Below are 21,986 nucleotides of genomic sequence, written 5' to 3' on the forward strand. Positions count from 1 at the left end.
TTTTTATGTGGGTGGTTATATAACTATTATTTATTGTTACTATGAAGTGTGTGTATGCAATTTCAGGGCATAACAATGGTGAAAAATCACATTTGGAATGTTTGTGATTTTTCCATTAGGGGGCTCTCTCTCTCTCTCTCTCTCTCTCTCTCTCTCTCTCTCTCTCTCTCTCTCTCTCTCTATCGGTGATGATGTTGATACGCCCCCTTGATCATGCTTGCTGTTTCCTTGCTGTTCTTCGTGTGATTGCAGATGCCTTGAACACTCACCGCTTCACCGCCACGCGCACAAATTTGACACGCGCCTGTGTTGAAGCGACCGCCGCCTGAGTTCACTTCACCCGGGATTAAACTATGCCTCGGCAGGAGAAAAATTATCCAGCATTCCCGTCATGGAAATAGGTAAGCCTTTAAATAATTATTTAGGTAAAAAAAAAAAACGATGTTTAAAGGCGATTAATCTGAATTTATTTGATTTGTAACACGTAAACGTTTGTCTGTATAAGATTAAGTTTAATAAAAAAAAAAAAAATATATATATATATATATATATATATATATATATATATATATATATATATATATATATATATATATATATATATATATATATAATTTTAAATACTGTTAAGTATATTATTATAGTTTAAAAACCCCAAAAATCACGATTGATATATATATATATATATATATATATATATATATATATATATATATATATATATATATATATATATATATATATATATCAAGATTTAAACGATTAGATTGTCATTTATAAAATTATATTGTTATTTTATGATAAAAATTTAAGATCTACAATAATGAAATTGTTGAAGAAACATTTACGAGGAGTCACAGTGGTGCATTGGTCAGTATTGATACATCGCAGCTTCAGCGTCTCCAGCTTGATCCTAAATTTCCATGCATATTCTCCCACAAGGGTTTCCTCATGGTTTTTTAGTTTCCTCTGACCTCCTACAAATTGCCACCTAGGTGAATTTGATGGGCTGGTATCCCTTTTATGCCTTGCTTCCAGTGTTCCTTGGAAAATCTTTAGATTTTCTGTCACCCTTGTCCATGTCCAAAACTTTAATTGGAAATGTGAACAAAACCCACCCTAGTGCTATTTAAAAAAAATAAATAAAAAATTATAATGTAGCCAGGTTTGACCATAGGCCAAAGGTCTATGCTTCTTTACTAAAGGTTTTTTTTTTTTTTTTACATATGTGAGAGGTGCGTCACACAGTGCAGTTATACTTTCATTGCAGCTTTGAAACCATGGTTAGATGCATGTGAAGTTGAAAACATACTTCACACTAGTTTGTTGCCAAAAGCAACAGACGATGTCCAGCCAACGCATTGCAAACACACAGTTCCAGTGTACAGACTTACATGCAGACTTAGTTGTTACAAGCTTTTTTATTCTTTTGAAATTAGATCACTTTATGTAAAAAAAAAAAAAAACAGTATTTTTTTAAAAAGATCTCTAACCCTATGACCATAACCCCAACCTCATGGGTTTATATTTATTATATTTAAGTTATGTGAAAGGTCACATTTGTTTTATTTATGTAAGTTTAAAGCTTTTTTGATAATTATTGGTCTTTTAAGGTGTATTCTCATCTAATTATATTCTTTATTTAAAAAACAAATAGTGAAGTAAAGCTATTATTTTTCTATTTGTTTTTGGTATCTTATGACAAATATTTCCGCCTAATGCAATTCTATATTTTATCTTTGTTCACTTTTTACACCTTTATGTCTTATTAGAAACAATATTGGATAATAGTGATGTAATTAATCACATGTAGCAACCTGTATAGCAAACAAGCTATTTGCATGCCACATGTGGTTCTTTCCCAAAATATTACCACAAAGTAGGAGGCATACAATGTCTTTAGTAGCAGTAAATTTACACTTCACTTGATCTAGAAGACCCAACCTGGTTCCAGCATTACAATGCCCCCGTGCACATAAAGCGAAATCCATGCAGATACATGGGTTGGAGTGGAAGGTCTTGAGTATCCTGGTATAGAGCTCTGTCCTTCACCCTGCTGAATGAATTGGAATGCTGACTGCAACCCAGGCCTCCTCACGCTACATCAGTACCTGACTTTACTAATGCCCTTGTGGTTGAATGAGCACAAATCTTCACAACCACACTTCAAAATCTAGTGAAACATCTTCTGGTTGGAGTATATTATAACAGCAAATGGGACTAAATGTGGAATGGAATGGTTAAAAAACATACAACTATTATAGTTAGGTGTTTACAAACTTTTGTCAATATAGTGAATATTTTTACACTTCAGTGTTTTTTTTTTAATTATTTATCCAGTGATCTCTGGGTACCATTACTGGTCAGGGTTACATTGAATCTAGAAGGCAGAAACACTGCCACTCCCTGAATGGTATCCACCATGCAACCTATTTGTAAAACCAGAAACAGTAATAACTGGCAAAATTTACAGTGGAAAGTAACACATTGATTATTTGTTGTCTCTATTAGAGTGAGGAAAGTTAATAAACATTTATATATTCTTTTATGATGTAACTGTAAAATATTTTTTGATTTTATGATATCAAATCTGTTACTCTGTTTTCTTAGATTCCAATTCATTCTTTTGTTTTAAGTAAATACTACATTTATGAAACAACATGGTGTTGCTACAAACCTACTGTAATTTCATTTTCAGTAAAATAGAATTCTATTGAATTTTTTGGTGACATTTAAGATGTGCTTGTTGGATTATTATTCAATAATTTATTTATTGTCATTGTTCATTTATTCATCATGTCATGATCTGTATATATGTACTTTAAATTTTATTAAATGCAGCTAGTGGTCAAACATAAGAAAATCTAACAAATACAAATAAAATCTACTTTTATATTTTAAATATTTTGTAATTTGGAGCAAAAATGTAGAGTTGCGATTGTGACTGTTACTGTGATTGTCCTGTATCATAATGGCCACTGCAGACATTAGAGGACCAGACCCACCTACCCTGTTTAAGAGTAGACTGCTTTGTTTAATAATAATAATAAAAAAAAGGTTTAAATATCAATCGTCATCATCTTAATTCTTTCAAATATTGTATTGATGAAATGCAGTAATGAGAGTGATTTTTTAAGTCACTTTGTGACAGACAGACAGACAGACAATCCTTCTTTACTGTTGTATCTTCTTTCTCTTGCTTTCTTTCATTAGACGCACTGGCAAATTTTTAATTCAATATATATTTATTTGCAAATGTTTTTAACAATAGACATTCTTAATCTGAATTATGCCTTCATAAAGCACAGAGTGAAAGACAATCTTTTATTTTTGCCCCGTTATCCATAATATATTAAACAGAATTTATTCAGCTCCAATACGCCCCTGCAATAAATTAAAGTTACAGGCTTTGACTAGGCAAGAGACCTTTTCTACATAATTCTGTTTGCCTAATGGTAGATATTCTAAAGCAAAGGACAGGAATTGTCAGGTCAATTATAATGCACTAGGTGCAGGATTGCATTAAAAGCCATTTCCATTGCTGGTTCAATTTTGAGGTGTTCGTATTCCAATGCCTGTGGGGATGTTGATATGCCGGATACATATTAATACAGTGATGTTGTTAACATGCCAGACTTTAGTGCAATATAAATCTTGTTTTTTCATGCAGCCAATTTAGTTGAAAATAGGCTACGGTGACAAGATAATATGCCCAGTGGATGGCCATCTGCTGGGAGAGATATCTGATACAGCTATTTCATCTTCTGACTCATTCTATGCACCAGTGGGAGGGGAGAAATATTCTACCCAGCCTCATATTCTACCCACCCATGATAGGTGTTGACCAATTATAGTGCTATACTGTTGTAAAAGCACAAGACTCAGATTGATTTCTGTTGCCAAAATTATACAAAGTTTGTGTTTCATAATAGGTGAGAAAAAACTGGATACATGGATATGACTATTCTCTCACATTGTTTTTTCCTCTCCACCTAGGCAAAATTTCACATTCAAGAATGCCAGGAACTGACTGAGAAGCAGAATGGATCTTTGGATATTTCCATCTTTGCTTCCAAACTTGTCAGAGTCTTTAATATATGAGAGCTTCATGTTGGGCAATGATTCTGATGAGAGCTTAAGGAATGCCACTGACCACAGCTTAACCAATACCAGCACAGTAGTCATCACTTTTATTTACTTTGCAGTTTGTGCTGTAGGGCTTAGTGGCAATGCTCTGGTAATTTATGTCATCTTGCGTTATGCCAAGATGAAGACAGTCACAAACATCTACATCCTTAATTTGGCTGTGGCTGATGTGCTTTTCATGATGAGCCTTCCCTTCATTGCCATCCAGTTAGCCCTGGTTTACTGGCCCTTTGGGGCAGTGTTGTGTCGTGTGGTCATGACTGTGGACTCTCTCAACCAGTTCACCAGCATCTTCTGTTTGATGGTAATGAGCATCGATAGATACTTGGCAGTTGTGCATCCTATCAAGTCCACCAAGTGGAGAAAGCCAAGAATGGCCAAGACCATCAACCTGGCAGTGTGGGGAGTGTCCTTGCTGGTCAACGTGCCCATCATCATCTACAGCAGCTTGATTACCAAGCCAGGTGGTTGTTTCTGCACCATTGTGTGGCCTGAGCCACAGGAGGCCTATTACACAGCCTTCATGTTCTACACATTCTTTCTGGGCTTCTTTCTGCCATTACTAGTCATTTGCATGTGCTACCTGCTCATCATCATAAAAGTAAAATCATCTGGAATACGTGTAAGCTCCTCCAAACGGAAGCGTTCAGAAAGGAAGGTGACCCGCATGGTTTCCATTGTGGTAGCTGTGTTTGTGTTTTGCTGGCTTCCGTTTTATGTCTTCAATGTGACTTCTGTGACTGGCACCATAAGCACCACACCCATCTTGAGGAGTACCTTTGCCTTTGTGGTGGTGCTGGGATATGCTAACAGCTGTGCCAATCCGATACTTTATGCCTTCTTGTCTGAAAATTTCAAGAAAAGCTTCCAGAATGTACTGTGCCTGAAAAAAGTAGGTGGCCTGGATGAAATTGACCACAGTGACAGTAGGCAAGACAAGACACGGATGAACACTAGCGAAACCCAAAGCACACTACTGAATGGAGATCTGCAGACCAGCATTTGAGATAGAAGCACAAGACATTTAATCTTGTTAAATCACTTGTAAAATAAACAGATGGACAGAGTATAGGAACTCTATAGCAAAAGAAAGAAAATTATTGAATTTAACAGATGATAGTAATCAACCTGTTTCACCAGCTGACAGAAGGAAAAGCTTTACTTACCTTTTTATGTCCAGTTATAGCTCAATATGAAGTTCCTACTGAGAAAAGAAGGAAGACAAGCCAAAGTATTTGTCATCTTTTTTGTAGGTTTTTAAAGATTTAAAAAAAATATCTCCCACTTGTAATGTGCTGGATATATTCAATATATTGTACACTTGGTGGTTTGTATATATATATATATATTTGCGACATTTAGCAGACGCCCTTGTCCAGAGCGATGTACAAAAGTGCTTTGAGTCTCCAGCAATGAATAAATCACACTGGTATGCTAGATTACAAACTTAATATAAATATAACTCTCATCGTTTGTATGCATTCAATTGTTTTGATGAAGCCACTGCAAATTGGAGAGCAAGATGGCCAAGTTGTCCAGAGGGTCATCAGAAACCAAAGGTGACAGCAGGCACTCAAGTACATCTACGATAAGGAGTCAAGTGTTGCCTGCCATTGACAAGTTACCCCAAGTGAATGGTCTTAAAATTTTTGAGCGTGCTCACAAATGCAGTTTATGTTATTAACAGTGCAGCATTTGCCTATCTGTAATTAATGGAATAATCTCTTTTCATTTTGAAAGCAAAATATTGGAGTAAGTACTATTCTCACAGCCCTTGAATTTGTATTATTGTAAGTGCTGTTGTGGATATTTAGGCTTCTGGTTTACTGAAAACTAAAGGTGCCTGTGGGAGGCAATGCCAATGAATTTTTTGACAGGATGAACCGTTTTTTATTTTTCTTATTTCTTCTTTCTGTAAATAGTATTTGCTAAAATGTCTGCAGTAGACATCATCCATGTGAACTGTCCCTTTCTTTTTTAATTGTAGCTTGCCCAAATAACTCATATTAAATGGAATAGTTGCTAGCATAACACTAACCAAACTGCTGCTAGATTGTATATATTTCTGTGTCATTCTGGAGCTTTAACTGTCTTGCTCTTATTTAAAATGTAGTAGCATCTTTGACTGGGCAAATATGTGTTATACTGAATGAATTACTTTCTGAGCTTTATAACCTGTATAATTGAAATGAGTAAATATGTCATTTATTAGTTTGTATTGAAACAGCTTGCCCTAAAGTGTTTATGTATTTGTATCTCAAGTCTCAAGAGTTTTTCAACTATATTAATTGTTCACTTTGGAACAAAATTGTGTTCTATTTAAGACCATGATAAAAAACATAATAAAGCAGTATAATACACAAGATGCATAATCACACATCAGTGTGAAATTTTTGTATATATGTCTATTTCTTCCTGTCTTTATGGAGATGTTGAATTGAGAAGGGCTAGAACACGGCTTTATTGGAAAGTCATTGGAAATTTCTTTGCAGTTTTTTTCACTCCTCTTACCCTTAGAATCCCCTACTTGCTATGGTTCCTGGTAAAAAGGAAAGAAAATTGAGTACCAGGCTACTGGTGTGATCACAAGTATATGCTTGAAAGGGTTGTTTGGTGTAGCCCTTCCCATGCTGGAACATGTCAGTGTAAAAATGTGTTTGTTTCTAGCTCTTTGTTCAAATGCTAATTTACTGCAAGAACAATGGTATTCCAATCAGCAAAAGACCTGCTAATTGTATATATAGAGCAGAGCATGCTATTACTTTCTCAATTAACAAATCCTTTTAATTTTAATTAGAGTTTCGTTAATTTTAAAGATGAACAGACAGAAGGGGTACCATTACGTCTTTATTTGCTATTCTTGTGTTGGATGGCGCTTTCCTCACCAGAGTGAACAAGTCATTACTGCATGTTGCATTGTATTAAGGGGAAACATCGCCATCTGGTGAGGGTCACAATGTTTGTTGACCCATTGATAAACATAACATTAAATTCAATAAAAAATGCAGATTAGTATGATTGGTGGCAAAGATGTCCCCTGTCTTCTCTCATACAATAAGTTAAGCACGTGTTTAATGTCAGCCATGGATGGAGTAAGAATTCTTACAAATGATTCAGTGATCCTTCCTTTATTTTAGTGCTTTTATTTTAGAATCCACTAACCAAATTTAGCATTTGTAAATGGAAATAAGTTTGTTAACATATGGTATATTTACAAAAGTATTAGGACACCTGACATTTACAGCCATATATGGTTCTTTCCCAAACTGTTACCACAATGTTGGAGGCACACAATTGTATTGAGCGTCTTCAAATGTGGTAGCATGAAATTTTCCCTCACTTTAACTAGGAGACTCAAACCTGTTCCAGCATGACAATGACCCTGTACACAAAGCCAGAGTGCAAGATAGAAAAGCAAATGGGGACTAAATGTGGAATGGGATGTTTATAATGCGCATTAATCTTTTGATCAGGTGTCCACCAACTTTGTCCTTATAATGTACTTTCAATTTCTCATGATGGTGTTTATATTTCAGTGTTTTCCTTTTGAAGCAAAATGCTTTTAAATTAAACAACCTTGCAATCTTGGTTTATGCCTCATTGCTGACTTTCTTCACCACCCAAAATATCAGAAAAAAGGATTATTTAAACATTCAATATAAAATCACAACTCAGCAGCCTTTATTCCTTTTATCACATGCCATTTGCATAACTACAGTAACTGCCATGGTGTACTTACACGTGATTGGCTAGGGCAAAGGCATTTTATTGCTGACTACACTATTAAAAAGCCCAATAATGTACTCTTCTGTAGTCTTCTGTTTTTCTGTATGGAAGGTAAATGAGTTGGATCATATGAATTGAAACCTAAAATTATACTAAAGCTGTGTTAAATTCTTAATTTTGCATAACAATTTAAACAGTAGTCATGTTCTAGTATATCTTCCCTACACTTAGACAAAGACTTGTACACTTCAAATAATGGTCCATTAGCTACAGACAATTTAAAAGATATGTTTACTTGCTCCTAACAAGGAAACAATGCCTTCAATAGTGTGAATGTAATAAATGACTCACAGAAAGATTAAATAAAGGAATAAGACACAAGACATTGTGAACTGAAAAGCATGACCGACACAGCAACAAATAACAAAAGGCATTTGAAAATGTTATTGAAACTCTAGTACCAAACAAGTGTGCCTCCTTCTTCTGCATTCCACTTTATGTAAAGCGAAAAATATCTACACTACCTGGACAAGTTTGTGGATACCTGACTTTACAACACCTGCTTATGTGGTGTTTAAATTTCTGTGCTAAGATTTGTGCTAGATTAGCTACAACCGCATTAGGAAAGGCAGGTACAGTCAGTGTTTTAATTCAGCCAAAAATGTTCAGTGGGGTTAAGGTCAGAGTTCTATAGTTCTATATATTACAGGGTAATCAAAATCTTCCACTCCAACCCACATAAACCATATCTTCATGAAGTAAGCTTTGTCATGCTAGAACAGTTTTCATGGGGACATTGTCATGCTAAAACAGGTTTGGGTCCTGGGGAACATTTAATGCTACCATATCCATAGTCTTCCTATACAACTGTGTGCCTCCAACTTTGTGGTAACAGATTAAGGAAGTCCCACCTACTGTATTGCTGCAAAAGTCAGGTGGTCCAATACTTTTGTGCATATATTGTATATTAAGGTGTTTGGAAAGCACCTATAGGGACCTGGTTTACAAGTTTACTAATTCAGTTTCTCTCTATTCTTTCCAGTAGAGAATGGAAAAAAATATTGGGACACCTAACTTTTCCAGTCAGTTGAGGGCACACACTTGCATAGGATGTCTTTGGATGCAGTAGAGGTAAATCTTCCCTTTACTTGAACTAGGAGACCAAAACCATGCTGTTCCCACATGACAGTGGCCCTGTGCACAAAGAGCACCCAGTGAAGATACATAAGCTGGAGCAGAAGATTTGGAGTGGCTGACTGCACCCCAGGCCTACACACGTACCTGATTCTACTAACGCCCTTGTGGCTGAATAAACACAAATCTCCACAACATCCTACAACATCTAGTGGAACATCGTCTTAAAAGAGGGGAAGTTAAAATAACAGCAAATGGGTAATTAAGGTGGAATGAGGTGTTCAAAAAACAGATAAAACTTATGGTCAGGTGTCTACAAACTTTTGTCAATATAGTTTGTATTGCTTAATTGCCAATTCTGTAGTGCATGAATAAATAATTGAACAGGATTCAAATCTAGTCTCTTTGAGTCTAAATGTGGATGAGTGAACAGGAGTGTCAATATTTATTAAAACTGACATGGTTTAAAGCTTGGTGACATGGGAAAAAGAATCGATTTGTCCAAAGATGGAATAATAAAAAATACAATGTTTTGGCTGAGTAAATTAGTGCAACTTAAAAAGAAAGATAGCACAAACAACAGAATCAGACACTCAACTATACAGACCTATAATTTTTCTTTTTATAATGACCTATTACTTATTATTTGAGACAATTAAGAGGAGGCAAACAATGACAATCTGTGTGCATAAGATAAAGAAAGACAAGACACAGTTTCTGTTGAATTTTAATCAGTTAAATACTTCTCCAGTTTCCCTGAATGAGCACATGGCCATAGTGAGACTCCAGACAAGCCTTGATCATTTACTTCATCCCATTTAGTTCTGGCATAGAAAGGGAAAAAAGAAAATCTGCAGCAGACCAGATGAACTGGCTAAGATTCATCCAATACGTTTTTTTTTTATTTGTATTTTTTTTTTACATAAGCACACACCAGTTATATTTTGAGGTCTTTATTGTGGCATTACCGTGGGCCAATTTCAACTGTTTGACGTGCCATAAGCCAGGCAACCTTGATGTACGATTTTCTTTATGGTCAAAATAAAAAAATTAAAATAAATCACAGAGACATAAATACACTAGTGTGTAATTAACTGTCTTTAGCGCCACATGGAAACAGCATACAGATTTGAAAGAGCAGCACTGGGTTTGTGTGCAGAGGCACCAGTGTGCACAAGGCACGATGCCATTAAGAATACTACTGGAGGCGGCCCCTTGTTCCAACAATTCACACCCCCTGCTGTAGGGTTGGATGAAAACAATACATTTAATTTAGAACACTTTCTTATTAGTGGATTTGTGTTAGATGAAGCTGGCAGCATTTAAAGAAAAAAAATTAACTAACATAGATAAATATATAAATGCCCTTTTGTCCTAATTTGTCAAAGGGCCATGTATTTTTTCCTGGTTTACAGTCAGGATTTTGAGTCTTTTTGCTGTGACTTAAACTGAAATGTAAGAAAGCCAAATAAAATATGACAGTTTTTAAAAGATTTGCTGATCCCATCTTTACCCACTATCTCTCAGGAGCCCTTGAGCAAGAGGGGTTGTGTGTTGGAACACAGTTCTGGGGTAAAGGAAAGAAAAAACCGCATAATACACACCATGTTACCATGTGATATGCCGTGCTTGTAAGTGCATTGGCTTATGCGTGCTGTAGTGTGTGTGGGGGAAAAAAATACAATTAGGAACATTTCAAATGCCCTACTATACATACTACTATGGATGTATGTGGCCTGAGATGGAGGCACAGAAACATTTAGATCAGCAGGGAGAGTCAGTAATGCAGCTTCCGTTCAAAATTTTTACAGTAATCACCTACATGGCAAACTCAAATCACATCACATTATATACCATCTGTAAGTAATTGACCAGAAGTCCAAATAATTGTGTGATGGGATAAAACCTAGGGTCAAATTTAAATCCCTGGTCAATACAATCCCTGGTCAAGACAGGTGTGTCCAATAAATATTTTGAACAAGCAGCACAGTGTTCCTATTAGAGTTCCTGCTTTGTGTGTATATTACACTACTGCAATGCAGGGACCATTAACAAACATAATAAAAAAGGTGCTCAACTGTTCAACAGTTGCATCATTTTGCATGCGGCAAAAGCACAGCATCATGGCGAATATAGACGAGGATTAGAATATAACTGCTGTAATTTACGGTTTTATTGTGTTGGTAAGAATAGCAACAATAATACAGGTAATCGAATATTTAAAACCTGATGCATGCACAAAGTGCAACTTTATAATTCATGTCTATTTTTGACTGCTTGCTATTCATGGTGGTTTTGACTCGCCACTTGTGCATGGCGGAGACGTTTTGCTTTACTGGTCATGCTGTGCTGTTGATATAAAACAACCTTCAGTAATCGCTAGTTACATACAGTTTTTTTGTTTTTTTTTTAAATGATGGGTGAAAGTTTTGGTCTCTAAAGCATGCGTTCGACCAAAGCGGTACGGTGATGAAAGTGGTCTTCACCGATCACAGATAAATCTGAGTCAAGCAGGTGCTTGCCAAAATTTTTTAAACTGGTAAAATCTTTTGTTAACACCTGCCTTGCCGAAGCCTACGGGCTTGTGTGGGCTGATCAAAAGTAAATCGCACAGAGGCACACAGATCACAACAGAAAAATAACACTGGAGTAGTCATGCCAAATATGACCTCGAACAATGATCAGGTCTGCTCCTTCTCTTCATCAGTGTGTCAGCATCAGCTTTTATAATACCTTACTAAAGTTGTTTCGCAACACGAAAGAGCTACAAATGATAAATGTTTGTGTGTGTGTGTGTGTGTGTGGACAGAAACAACTGCACTTCAACAACAACAAAAAACCCTGCTGAAGAGAAACCTATAAAAAAATGTGAATGAAGATTGTGTACACACAAGAATATAAAAAGTAACAAAACAGAAATAGCACAGACTTGCCTAGGCTCTCAGCTTCCATGGCAGTGCTGACCCAGATTTAAACTTTACTGCTTCATCCAAGTCCACATTTAAAAAAGAAAGAAAGAGAAACTAGATACTGCATTTAAACAGTATTTTTTTGACCAATGTCACATTCATAATCATTTCTTAAAAAAAAAAAAAAAAAAAAAAAAAAAAACCTTAAAAGCAAACCTTCTTTCATTTGCTAGTCTTTTTTTTTTTTCTTTTTTTTTTTCTTTTTTTTACACATTTCGTTGCATTAGGTTCATATGCATATGCAAAATCGACACTGACTCATCCCAGCAGGCTTTTAATGCCTGGACAGTTGAATGAGAGCACCAAGACAAAACAACAAAACAGAAAAAGAATTTTGGGAAAAAAAAACGTAGTTGAGATGTGCCCCTTTACTCCTGTTTTCACAGATCTGTTCATTTTACCCGCACCTTTTTTTTTTTTTTTTCAGCAGTGAAGAAAGTGGCAGGAGAGGCAAAAAGCATTCGTGCACTTCTACCTCTCCTCCGCTTTTTCTCACATCAAGTAACGGTTAGCTCAGTGCTGGTTTGAATGTGTTGCATGATTTTGTTTGTCGTCTCTTCTGCTTTGGCCCCTATGTGGGAAGGAAGCGATGGGTAGTCACAGTTTCAGGTAGGCTTGTGTTATATGTGTCCTCTGCTGCAGGAGCGATCTCCCTCTCAGCCACTTTCACTGGATGAACGGAGTACACCTCAGTCAGCAGATCAAAGTGTTAAAGCTACTCGTATTCAAGGAACTGCTTATGGTAGAATAACAAATACCTGTAACAGATAGAAATGCACACTTAATTACTAGATACAAAAAAATCTAGGTATTTGTGAGACCCAACTTTTTTTTTGTTTTGTTTTTTACATTACATACAGTATCTTATCTATTACATTTTAGCAACCATTTTAGTGCATCTTCTCAAGGGACAATACTATAGCAGTGAAACTTGAATATATTTTAGAGTGGTCAATATGCAGCTTGTATAGCAGATTTACTGTCCTCTAAAAATAACTCAACATACAGCCATTACTGTCAACAAAAGTGACTACAACCTGTATGTCAGTGGATAACTGCTGTATGTTATGTAACCATGCAAACCCACATGTCCTATTCATCATGTTTATGTTTTGTCTGTTTAACAGGACCATACAAATTCATGTATCTTGTATTAGAGCAGTTAAAATATGGTGCTTTGAGTACAATTCTCTCATACTGACCACTGGATGTTCAACATGGCACTTCACGGCAAAGAACTATCTGAGTATTTAAGAATTAGAAGTGTTGCTCTCCACAAAAATGGCCTAGACTATAAGAAGATCAGTAACACCCTAAACTGAGTTACAATAAAAGTGTCCAGAGTCATACAGAGGTTTTCCAAGATGATTTTAATTCAGAACAGGCCTCGTAAGGGTTGATCAAAGAAGTTAAGTCCTTGTGCTGTAAGTCAGATGCAGAAGCAAAAGATTGCTGCCAGCATTGCTTTAAAAGTTGGAGAAGTGGAAAGTCCACTTGGCAGCGCTCAGAAAGCCTACAAACAGTTCACTGAAGACAACCTGTCCAACAGCATGAATTACTGAAACCATGTCCTGTGGTCTGATGAGACTAAGACAAACTTGTTTGGCTCAGATGGTGTCCAGCATGTGTTGTGATACCCTGGTGAGGAGCACAAAGAAAATTGTGTCTTGCCTACAGTCAAGCACGGTGCTGGTAGCATCATGGTCTGGGGCTGCATGAGTGCTGCTGGTACTGTGGCGCTGCGGTTCATTGAGGAAAACATGTATTCCAACATGTACTGTGACATTCTAAAGCAGAACATGATGCCCTCTCTTCAGAAACTGGCCTGAACCGCCATTTTCCAACAGGGTAAAGATTATGGAGTGGCAAAGTATGTCTCCAGACCTAAACCGGAAGGTGGAGAAGCGCCAGGTGTCTAACATCCAGCAACTCCATGATGTCATTTTGGAGGAGTGGAAGAGGATCACAATTTGTGTAGCTTCTATATTAGACATACTAAAATGGTTCCTGAAATTTAAGGGGTGTCCTCACTTTTGTGAGATACTGTATATAAAACACTGACTATTCTTAGAGCACTCTTTCTTCTGTGGTGTAATGCAGTTAGCTTCACCTATTCTGAAATATTTACATTTTAACCAATTAGTTTACTTTCTTGCAATCCAAAATAATTGGAATTAGATGCACATACACCGACCCAGCATAATATTCTGACCACCGATCAGGCATAACATAATGACTACCTGCCAAACATTGTTGGTCACCTTTCTGCTGCCAAAACAATCCTGACCTGTAAGGCATTAACAGTATTAACTTCATTAGCAATTTAAGCTACAGTAGCTTGTCTGTTGAATCGGAACACACAGTCCAGCCTTCACTCCCAACGTGCAACAGTTCACCACTTCTTTTGACCACTTTTGTTAGATACTGACCACTGCAGACCAGGAACATCCCACAAAAGCTGCAGTTTTGGAGATGCTCTGACTCAGTCGTCTAGCCATCACAATTTGGTCTCGCTCAAGTCCTTATGATTGCCCATTTTTCCTGCTTCTAACACATTAACTTTAAGGACAAAATGTTCACTTGCTGCCTAATATATCTTACACAATAACAGATGCCATGATGAAGCGATAATTAGTGTTATTTAATCACCAGTCATAATGTTATAGGGTCATAATGTTATGCCTGGTCGATATATAAGACCCATGGAAAAATGTCCAAATAGTTTTGGCCATAACATGTATTTTACATTAGGGTCTCTTTGATATTAATGGAATCTCTACACACCCTTCGCTATCCAGCACGTCCTTAATGCTGGCCTTGGTGATGATCGCATCATCACATTTAAACCATTGGTCCTTGTGCTGGCGGATGAAACTGGTGTAATGGCCGCTTTCTAACGTGCCCTGGTGATTCACCACAGCAAACAGGGAGTATCTGTGGGAAAAAAAAAATAAAATACACAAATACCTAAATACACAACCAGGGATTTAAAAAAAAATGACAGGACACTAGGAGACACTCATGTGAGGTTGTGCTAATAAACCAGAAGCTTGTACATACAAGATCTAGAGAGCACTCCCAGAGTGAAACAACGGCTAGATATATTCCAACACACAACCTACACAACAGAGCATGCAGTAATATGCTTTCAGCACAGTCGTGACAGCAGCTAACCAGCCAGCATGTATCATCTTGGAGACGTGACAAGAGGCTACAATAATTGTTGCCACAATAAACAACATGATTAAGTTATTTAAAAAAATAAGCAAGGACTGAAGATGTTACTTACTTGTTGTCGTTGTTTAAAACATCTACTGATTGCTGGTACTGGCCATTTACTCTGCTCTCTTTACTGGCAAAAGAAAAAAAAGAAAATCAATAATCATCTATGTAAGGTGTGTGTGTGTGTGTGTGTGTGTGTGTGTGTGTGTGTGTGTGTGTGTGTGTGTGTGTGTGTGTGTGTGGTCAGTGTACATTTCGTTCATTTTCTTTTTGTTTTTTTATTTGACAATGGGGGGAAAAACAGATAAATTAGCCATGATTAAAGACTAGTTTTTCCCACAAAATGTAAAATAATTAAAATATGCCTCATTATATTTTCCTGCCTTCTTGTTCTTTGGCTCTTTTTGGTTATGTGTTAGCTGCTCCTGAACAACCCTGATGTAAAATATCTGATCAACCATTAGTGCATAATCCATCAGTGGCTTCACTAAACATTCTGTCTTCACCCCGAAAAGAAAATATGGATCACTACATGCTTTTCAAAAGCAACACAAAGAGTGACAGTGAATGGGAGGCTGAAACATATCCACAAAATCTTTAGTTATTGCTGGACCACCCAATCCCACCTTCTACCATGTTCTACTACATTGTTTGCAGTGTCTGAATAAGTTGCTTTAGTTTGTATCAAATTTGTAACCCAGCCATTATGGATGCACAAGCCAGTGCACTCTTTGTGCCGGTCCCAAGCCCGGGTAAATGGGGAGGGTTGCGTTAGGAAGGGCATCCAGCGTAAAACGTGCCAAATCAAATATGCGGTTCACAAATAAGAATTTCATTCCAGATCGGTCAAGGCCCGGGTTAACAACGACCGCCACAGGTATCGTTAGTCGACAGGGTACCGGTGGAAATTGGGCTACTGTTGGCCGAAGAAGGAGAAGGAGAGGAGAAAGACGTCTACAGAGACGGCAGGGAAAGGAGCAGTGCAGGAGAGTGGAGGTTCGGGTTGGTACTTTAAATGTTGGTACTATGACGGGTAAAGGGAGAAAGGTAGATATGCTGTGTTTTCAGGAGACCAAGTGGAAAGGGAGTAAGGCCAGGAACATTGGAGGTGGATTTAAACTGTTTTATCATGGTGTGGATGGAAAGAGAAATGGTGTAGGGGTGACTCTGAAGGAAGAGTACAGTAAGAGTGTAGTGGAGGTGAAGAGAGTTTCTGATAGGGTGATGATCGTGAAGGTGGAAGTTTAAGGGATGATGATAAATGTCATTAGTGCCTATGCTCCACAAGTTGGCTGTGAGATGGAGGAGAAGGAAAGGATTCTGGAGTGAATTAGATGAAGTGGTAGATGGTGTACCTAGGAAAGAACGATTGGTGATTGGGGCAGACTTTAATGGGCATGTAGATGAAGGGAACAGAGGTGATGAGGAGGTGATGGGTAGGTATGGTTTTAAGAAGAGGAATGTGGAAGGGCAGATGGTGGTGGATTTTGCTAAAAGGATGGAAATGGCAGTGGTGAACACTTATTTTAAGAAGAAGGAGGATCATAGGGTGACGTATAAGAGTGGAGGAAGGTGCACACAGGTGGACTATGTGCTATGCAGGAGATGCAACCTGAAGGAGATTGGAGACTGTAAGGTGTTGGCAGGGGACAGTGTAGCTAGACAGCATCGGATGGTGGTCTGTAGGATGGTTTTGGAGGCGAAGAAGAAGAGGAGAGTGAGGACTGAAAGAAGAATAAGATGGTGGAAACTGAAGGAGGAAGAGTGTAGTGTGAGGTTCAGGGAAGAGGTCAGACAGAGGCTCAGTGGTGTTAAGATGATTGGGCAACTACTGCAGGAGTGATGAGGGAGGCAGCTAGAAAAGTACTTGGTGTAACATCTGGAAATAGAAAGCAAGACAAGAAGACGTGGTGGTGGAATGAGGAAGTGCAGGAGAGCATAAGGAAAAAGAGGTTGGCAAAACAGAAGTGGGATAGACAGAGTGATGAGAAAAGTAGGCAGGAGTACAAGGAGATGCGGCAGCAGGTTAAGAGGGATGTGGCGAAAGCCAAGGAAAAGGCATATGAGGAGCTGTATGAGAGGTTGGACACTAAGGAAGGAGAAAAGGATTTGTACCGATTGGCCAGGCAGAGGGACCGAGCTGGGAAGGATGTACTGCAAGTTAGAGCAGTAAAGGATGGAGAGGGAAATGTGTTGACTAGTGAGGAAAGTATGTTGAGAAGGTGGAGGGAGTATTTTGAGCAGCTGATGAATGAGGACAATCAAAGACAGAAGGTTGGATGATGTGGAGTTGGTGAAGCAGGAAGTGGATAGAAATAGTAGAGAGGAAGTGAGAGCAGCGATTAAGAGGATGAAGAGTGGAAAGTCGGTTGGACCAGATGACATACCGGTAGAAGCGTGGAGATGTTTAGGAGAGATGGCAGTGGAGTTTTTGACCAGATTGTTTAACAGGATTTTGGAAGGTGAGAAGATGCCTGAGGAATGGAGAAGAAGTGTGCTGGTACCGATCTTTAAGCATAAAATAGATGTGCAGTCTTGCAGTAACTACAGGGGAATTAAGTTGATCAGTCACACCATGAAGTTATGGGAAAGAGTAGTGGAAGCCAGGCTGAGAGAAGAGGTGACCATCTGTGAGCAACAGTATGGTTTCATGCCGAGGAAGAGCACCACAGATGCCTTATTTGCTTTAAGAATGTTGATGGAGAAGTATAGAGAAGGACAGAAGGAATTGCATTGTGTATTTGTGGATTTAGAGAAAGCGTACGACAGGGTGCCAAGAGAGGAGTTGTTGTATTGTATGAGGAAGTCAGGTGTGTCAGAGAAGTTTGTGAGGGTGGTGCAGGACATGTATGAGGACAGTGTGACGGCAGTGAAGTGTGCAGTAGGAACGACAGACTGGTTCAGTGTGAAGGTTGGGCTGCATCAAGGATCGGCCCTGAGCCCTTTCCTGTTTGCAGTGGTGATGGACAGGTTGACGGACGAGGTCAGACAGGAGTCTCCCTGGACTATGATATTTGCAGATGATATTGTGATTTGTTGTGAGAGTAGGGAGCAGGTTAAGAAGAGCCTGGAGAGGTTGAGATATGCGCTAGAGAGAAGGGGAATGAAACTCAGTAGGAGTAAGACAGAATACATGTGTGTGAATGAGAGAGAGGGCAGTGGAGTTGTGCGGTTGCAGGGAGAAGAGCTGAAGAAGGTGGAGGAATTCAGGTACCTGGGGTCAACAGTGCAAAGTAATAGAGAGTGTGTTAGAGAAGTGAAGAAAAGAGTGCAGGCAGGGTGGAGTGGGTGGAGAAGAGTGACAGGAGTGATTTGTGATAGTAGGGTATCTGCAAAAATAAAAGGGAAAGTTTATAGGTCTGTGGTGAGACCTGCGATGTTGTATGGATTAGAGACAGTGGCATTCAGTAAAAGACAGGAGGTGGAGCTGGAGGTAGCAGAGCTGAAGATGTTGAGGTTTTCGTTGGGAGTGACGAGGATGGATAAGATTAGAAATGAGTTTATTAGAGGGACAGCACATGTAGGACGTTTTGAAGACAAGGTGAGGGAGGCGAGATTGAGATGGTTTGGACATGTGCAGAGGAAGGACATGAATTATATTGGTAGAAGAATGCTGAGGATGGAGCCACCAGGTAGGAGGAAAAGAGGAAGGCCAAGGAGGAGGTTCATGGATGTGGTGAGGGAAGACATGCATGTAGTTGGTGTAAAAGAGACAGATGTAGAGGACAGGGTGGTATGAAGACAGATGATCCGCTGTGGCGACCCCTAATGGGAGCAGCCGAAAGAAGAAGAAAAAGTTTGTATCATATTTGTGCAAATGGCCCCAGAGTGGACCTTCTTACTGAGAAAAGACCGCCAATGAAATTCACTGTTATTTCCAGGTTAGGATGTTAGATTGGAAATACTGTTTACTTTAGGGCATTGATCATATCTGGTATTGTAAGATTTTGATGACTGCACATCCTGTGATTGAACAGATAAAAATAAATAGTCACTTTCTCTTTTTCTTGTGTGTGCAGAAAACAATAGCTTTTTTGTTTGTTTTCCCAAAAATAATTTAATAATAAGTAATGAAGGCTGCAATTCATATTTAATTTTTCAAATGCAAATAAAAAAATATATATAAATATAATGTACACGGACCCTGTGTGTCTCCATTTCTGTTAATTGATTGTAAACCTTAAAGACAAGTCCTGAAACAATTGTATTTCAGCAAGCAAGATTATTAAAAACTTAAACTATGCTGTCCCTGAATCTGTGTCCACGCATCCACACAAACAAATTTTTTCTAAACCACTTTTATACTACACTATATTTCAACATTTTAATATCAAAACTGCTTCAAAGTACATTTCAAAATACAGTATGTCAATGTTGAATTAATATGGAGTAGAAAATGAGAGGTACGCTATATGGACAAAAGTTGGTTAACACCTGATCATAAGAATCACATGTGCTTTTTGAACATTCCGTTCCACACTTAGTCTCCATTTGCTGTGCTAATGACCTCTACAAGGAAGATGTTCTACTAGTACTTGTGGATTTTTGCTCATTCAGCCCTAAGAGTTTTAGTAAAGTCAGGTACTTATGTAGGGTGAGGAGGCCTAGGGTGCAGTCAGCATTCCAAATAATTCTAAAGGTGTTCAGTAGGCTATATAGCAGGCCACTCAAGCTCTTCCACTACAGCTCATATAAACCATGTCTTCATGGACCGGGCTTTCTGCACAGGGGCATTGTCATGCTGAATCAGATTTGGCTTTCCTAGTTCAAGTGAAGGGAAAGTTTAATTTTACCGCATCAACAGAGTACATATCATACAAATATCTCCAACTTTGTGGAAGAATCACATATGGCTGAAAAAGGCAGGTGTCCTAATACTTTTGTCCATATAATGTATGCATTTTGCTAATTAACAATCCATCACACAGTTTTAGTAACAAAACAGTCAACAGTGATAGTAAAAAGTGGCAGACTCGGTCAAATGTGGAAAGACAATTCTAGCACAGTTTTTGTGGTTAATTCTTAATTTCAAAGTGGCAGAGAATGGCTATGTAATAATAAAAGGAGATTGCAGTACACAACAGTGTGATTATGTTCAAGTCTTTTATGTGTGAAAACAAATAAAAATTTCACAAGCCTCCTTTTAATGTTTTTATGCCATTTACACAGAACTGGGCATATTTAGAGTTGTGATGTGTTGCTGTAATGAGGTGTTAAGTCGAACAGAATTGTCTGGCAATGTCATATTTTAGGTAATGGATGGATGGATGGATGGAAGTGCAAAACAATTTATAATTCAATAATTTTTGCTAAGCCCTTAAACACTGCATTGCATTGAACATAATGGATGATACGTTAAAAAAAAAATGAGTAATATGACCTCACTTGTAATAAACAATGCAAAGAACATCAAGAAGAAATAATATCTAATAAAAATATATAATAATGTGGTTTTTTTTTTTTCTTGATGTTCTTTGCCTTGCTTTTTACAGGTGAGGCACACACATTATTACCTCAGATTTAAACGTGCACACATTCAGATGTTACAAAAGCTGCATACAAGGACACTACAAGCAGGTGATTTTTTTTTTATCTCAATAGACCACCCAGAAAATTGATACAAGCACTCTTGTAACACCTTAAATATTTCTTTCTGTAAATATTGACTATGGCCTATAGTATGTTATTAACCAGGTTGGCTAAGGAGCATTTGGTGATCACTATAATACTTACCTACCAGTAACAAGCCATCAAGCAACAACACAAATTGCATTCCTGTTCCTGCACCAGATACTTAATAATACAATTATGAATTATAATAATAAATTATATAATTATAATAATTAACAAAAATAATTAATAATATTGCTATAATTAACAATATTTAGTGTATTAATAATGTATTAAATTTTATTAATAAATATTAATAAATATACAGGCTGTACAAAAGTCCCCAAACACTGGAAGACTAAAAACATGAACCCTTTTAAACAATATATTTTCCAAACTCACTGAAATGAACAGTCATCAGCTAAAGGGTGTTTTGTTTTTCATTAACACTCCATTATATCATAGGATGTGGATAATAAGGTTAATTGTGTTGTCTGTGATGTTTGCGTCATGTTTTTACCAAACACCTACAAAACAGTAGTATGTGTACGAGTGTATGAGGAACTCACCTGGAGGCCATGAAAGGTGTCATGTCCAGCTCTAAGGGGAACGATACATAGGTAGTGATCTTTCTGCGCAACTTGGCTGAATGCTCAAATCGCTGGTACCGCAAAGACGAACAAATTAGAGAGGGAGAAAACGAGGAGCAGAAGGGTGTGGGAGTGAGAAAGAACAGAAGGAGAGATGTGAAGTGTTAATGCAAAATAAGTGTTGCCCAGAACCTTTTTAGCCAAGTGTTCTATCATTATAGACTGTGTTTAATGATATCTTAATACTAAAAAACGATTTTCATTATTGATTTGCAAATGTGTACATTAGAAAAAAATGTAGTGTGTGTATATATATATATATATATATATATACACACACACACACACACACACACACACACACACACACACACACACACACACACACACACACACACACACACATATACACGCGTTGTTGTAAAGCTATATAGATCTAATATAAACCTATATTTTAGATATAGAGCTCATTGTTATGGCATTGGATTTAAAAGGCTTGCGAGTCCAAATCCCTGTAAGTTACCCTGAATAAGGGTGTCTGCCAAATGCCATAAATATATGATGGTAGGATGTTTTTCCATTATTAATG

General features: G+C 37.6%; 2 protein-coding genes across 2 annotated transcripts in view; one reads left to right on the forward strand and one right to left on the reverse strand.

Moving 5' to 3' along the window:
* Positions 1-250: 250 nt before the first annotated feature.
* On the forward strand, positions 251-5,243 carry LOC310739865 (somatostatin receptor type 2-like). The gene is made up of 2 exons (XM_083566105.1): positions 251-401; positions 3,997-5,243. Exon 2 carries the CDS (start codon positions 4,043-4,045, stop codon positions 5,150-5,152), a length of 1,110 nt encoding a protein of 369 aa, XP_083422231.1. The 5' UTR covers positions 251-401; positions 3,997-4,042; the 3' UTR covers positions 5,153-5,243.
* A 4,477-nt stretch (positions 5,244-9,720) lies between these two features.
* LOC310739700 (ubiquitin carboxyl-terminal hydrolase 22-like) overlaps positions 9,721-21,986 on the reverse strand; it is a 60,439-nt gene continuing 48,173 nt past the window's right edge. The window contains exons 10-13 of the mRNA XM_083565876.1: positions 21,377-21,468; positions 15,265-15,327; positions 14,760-14,909; positions 9,721-12,733 (exon numbers count right to left, since the gene is read on the reverse strand). Of these exons, the coding sequence (XP_083422002.1) occupies positions 12,691-12,733; positions 14,760-14,909; positions 15,265-15,327; positions 21,377-21,468 (348 nt within the window). The 3' untranslated portion in view covers positions 9,721-12,690. The remainder of the gene's footprint in view (positions 12,734-14,759; positions 14,910-15,264; positions 15,328-21,376; positions 21,469-21,986) is intronic.

Source organism: Silurus aristotelis (assembly GCF_946808225.1).
Source record: "Silurus aristotelis genome assembly, chromosome: 17".
NCBI lineage: Eukaryota > Metazoa > Chordata > Actinopteri > Siluriformes > Siluridae > Silurus > Silurus aristotelis.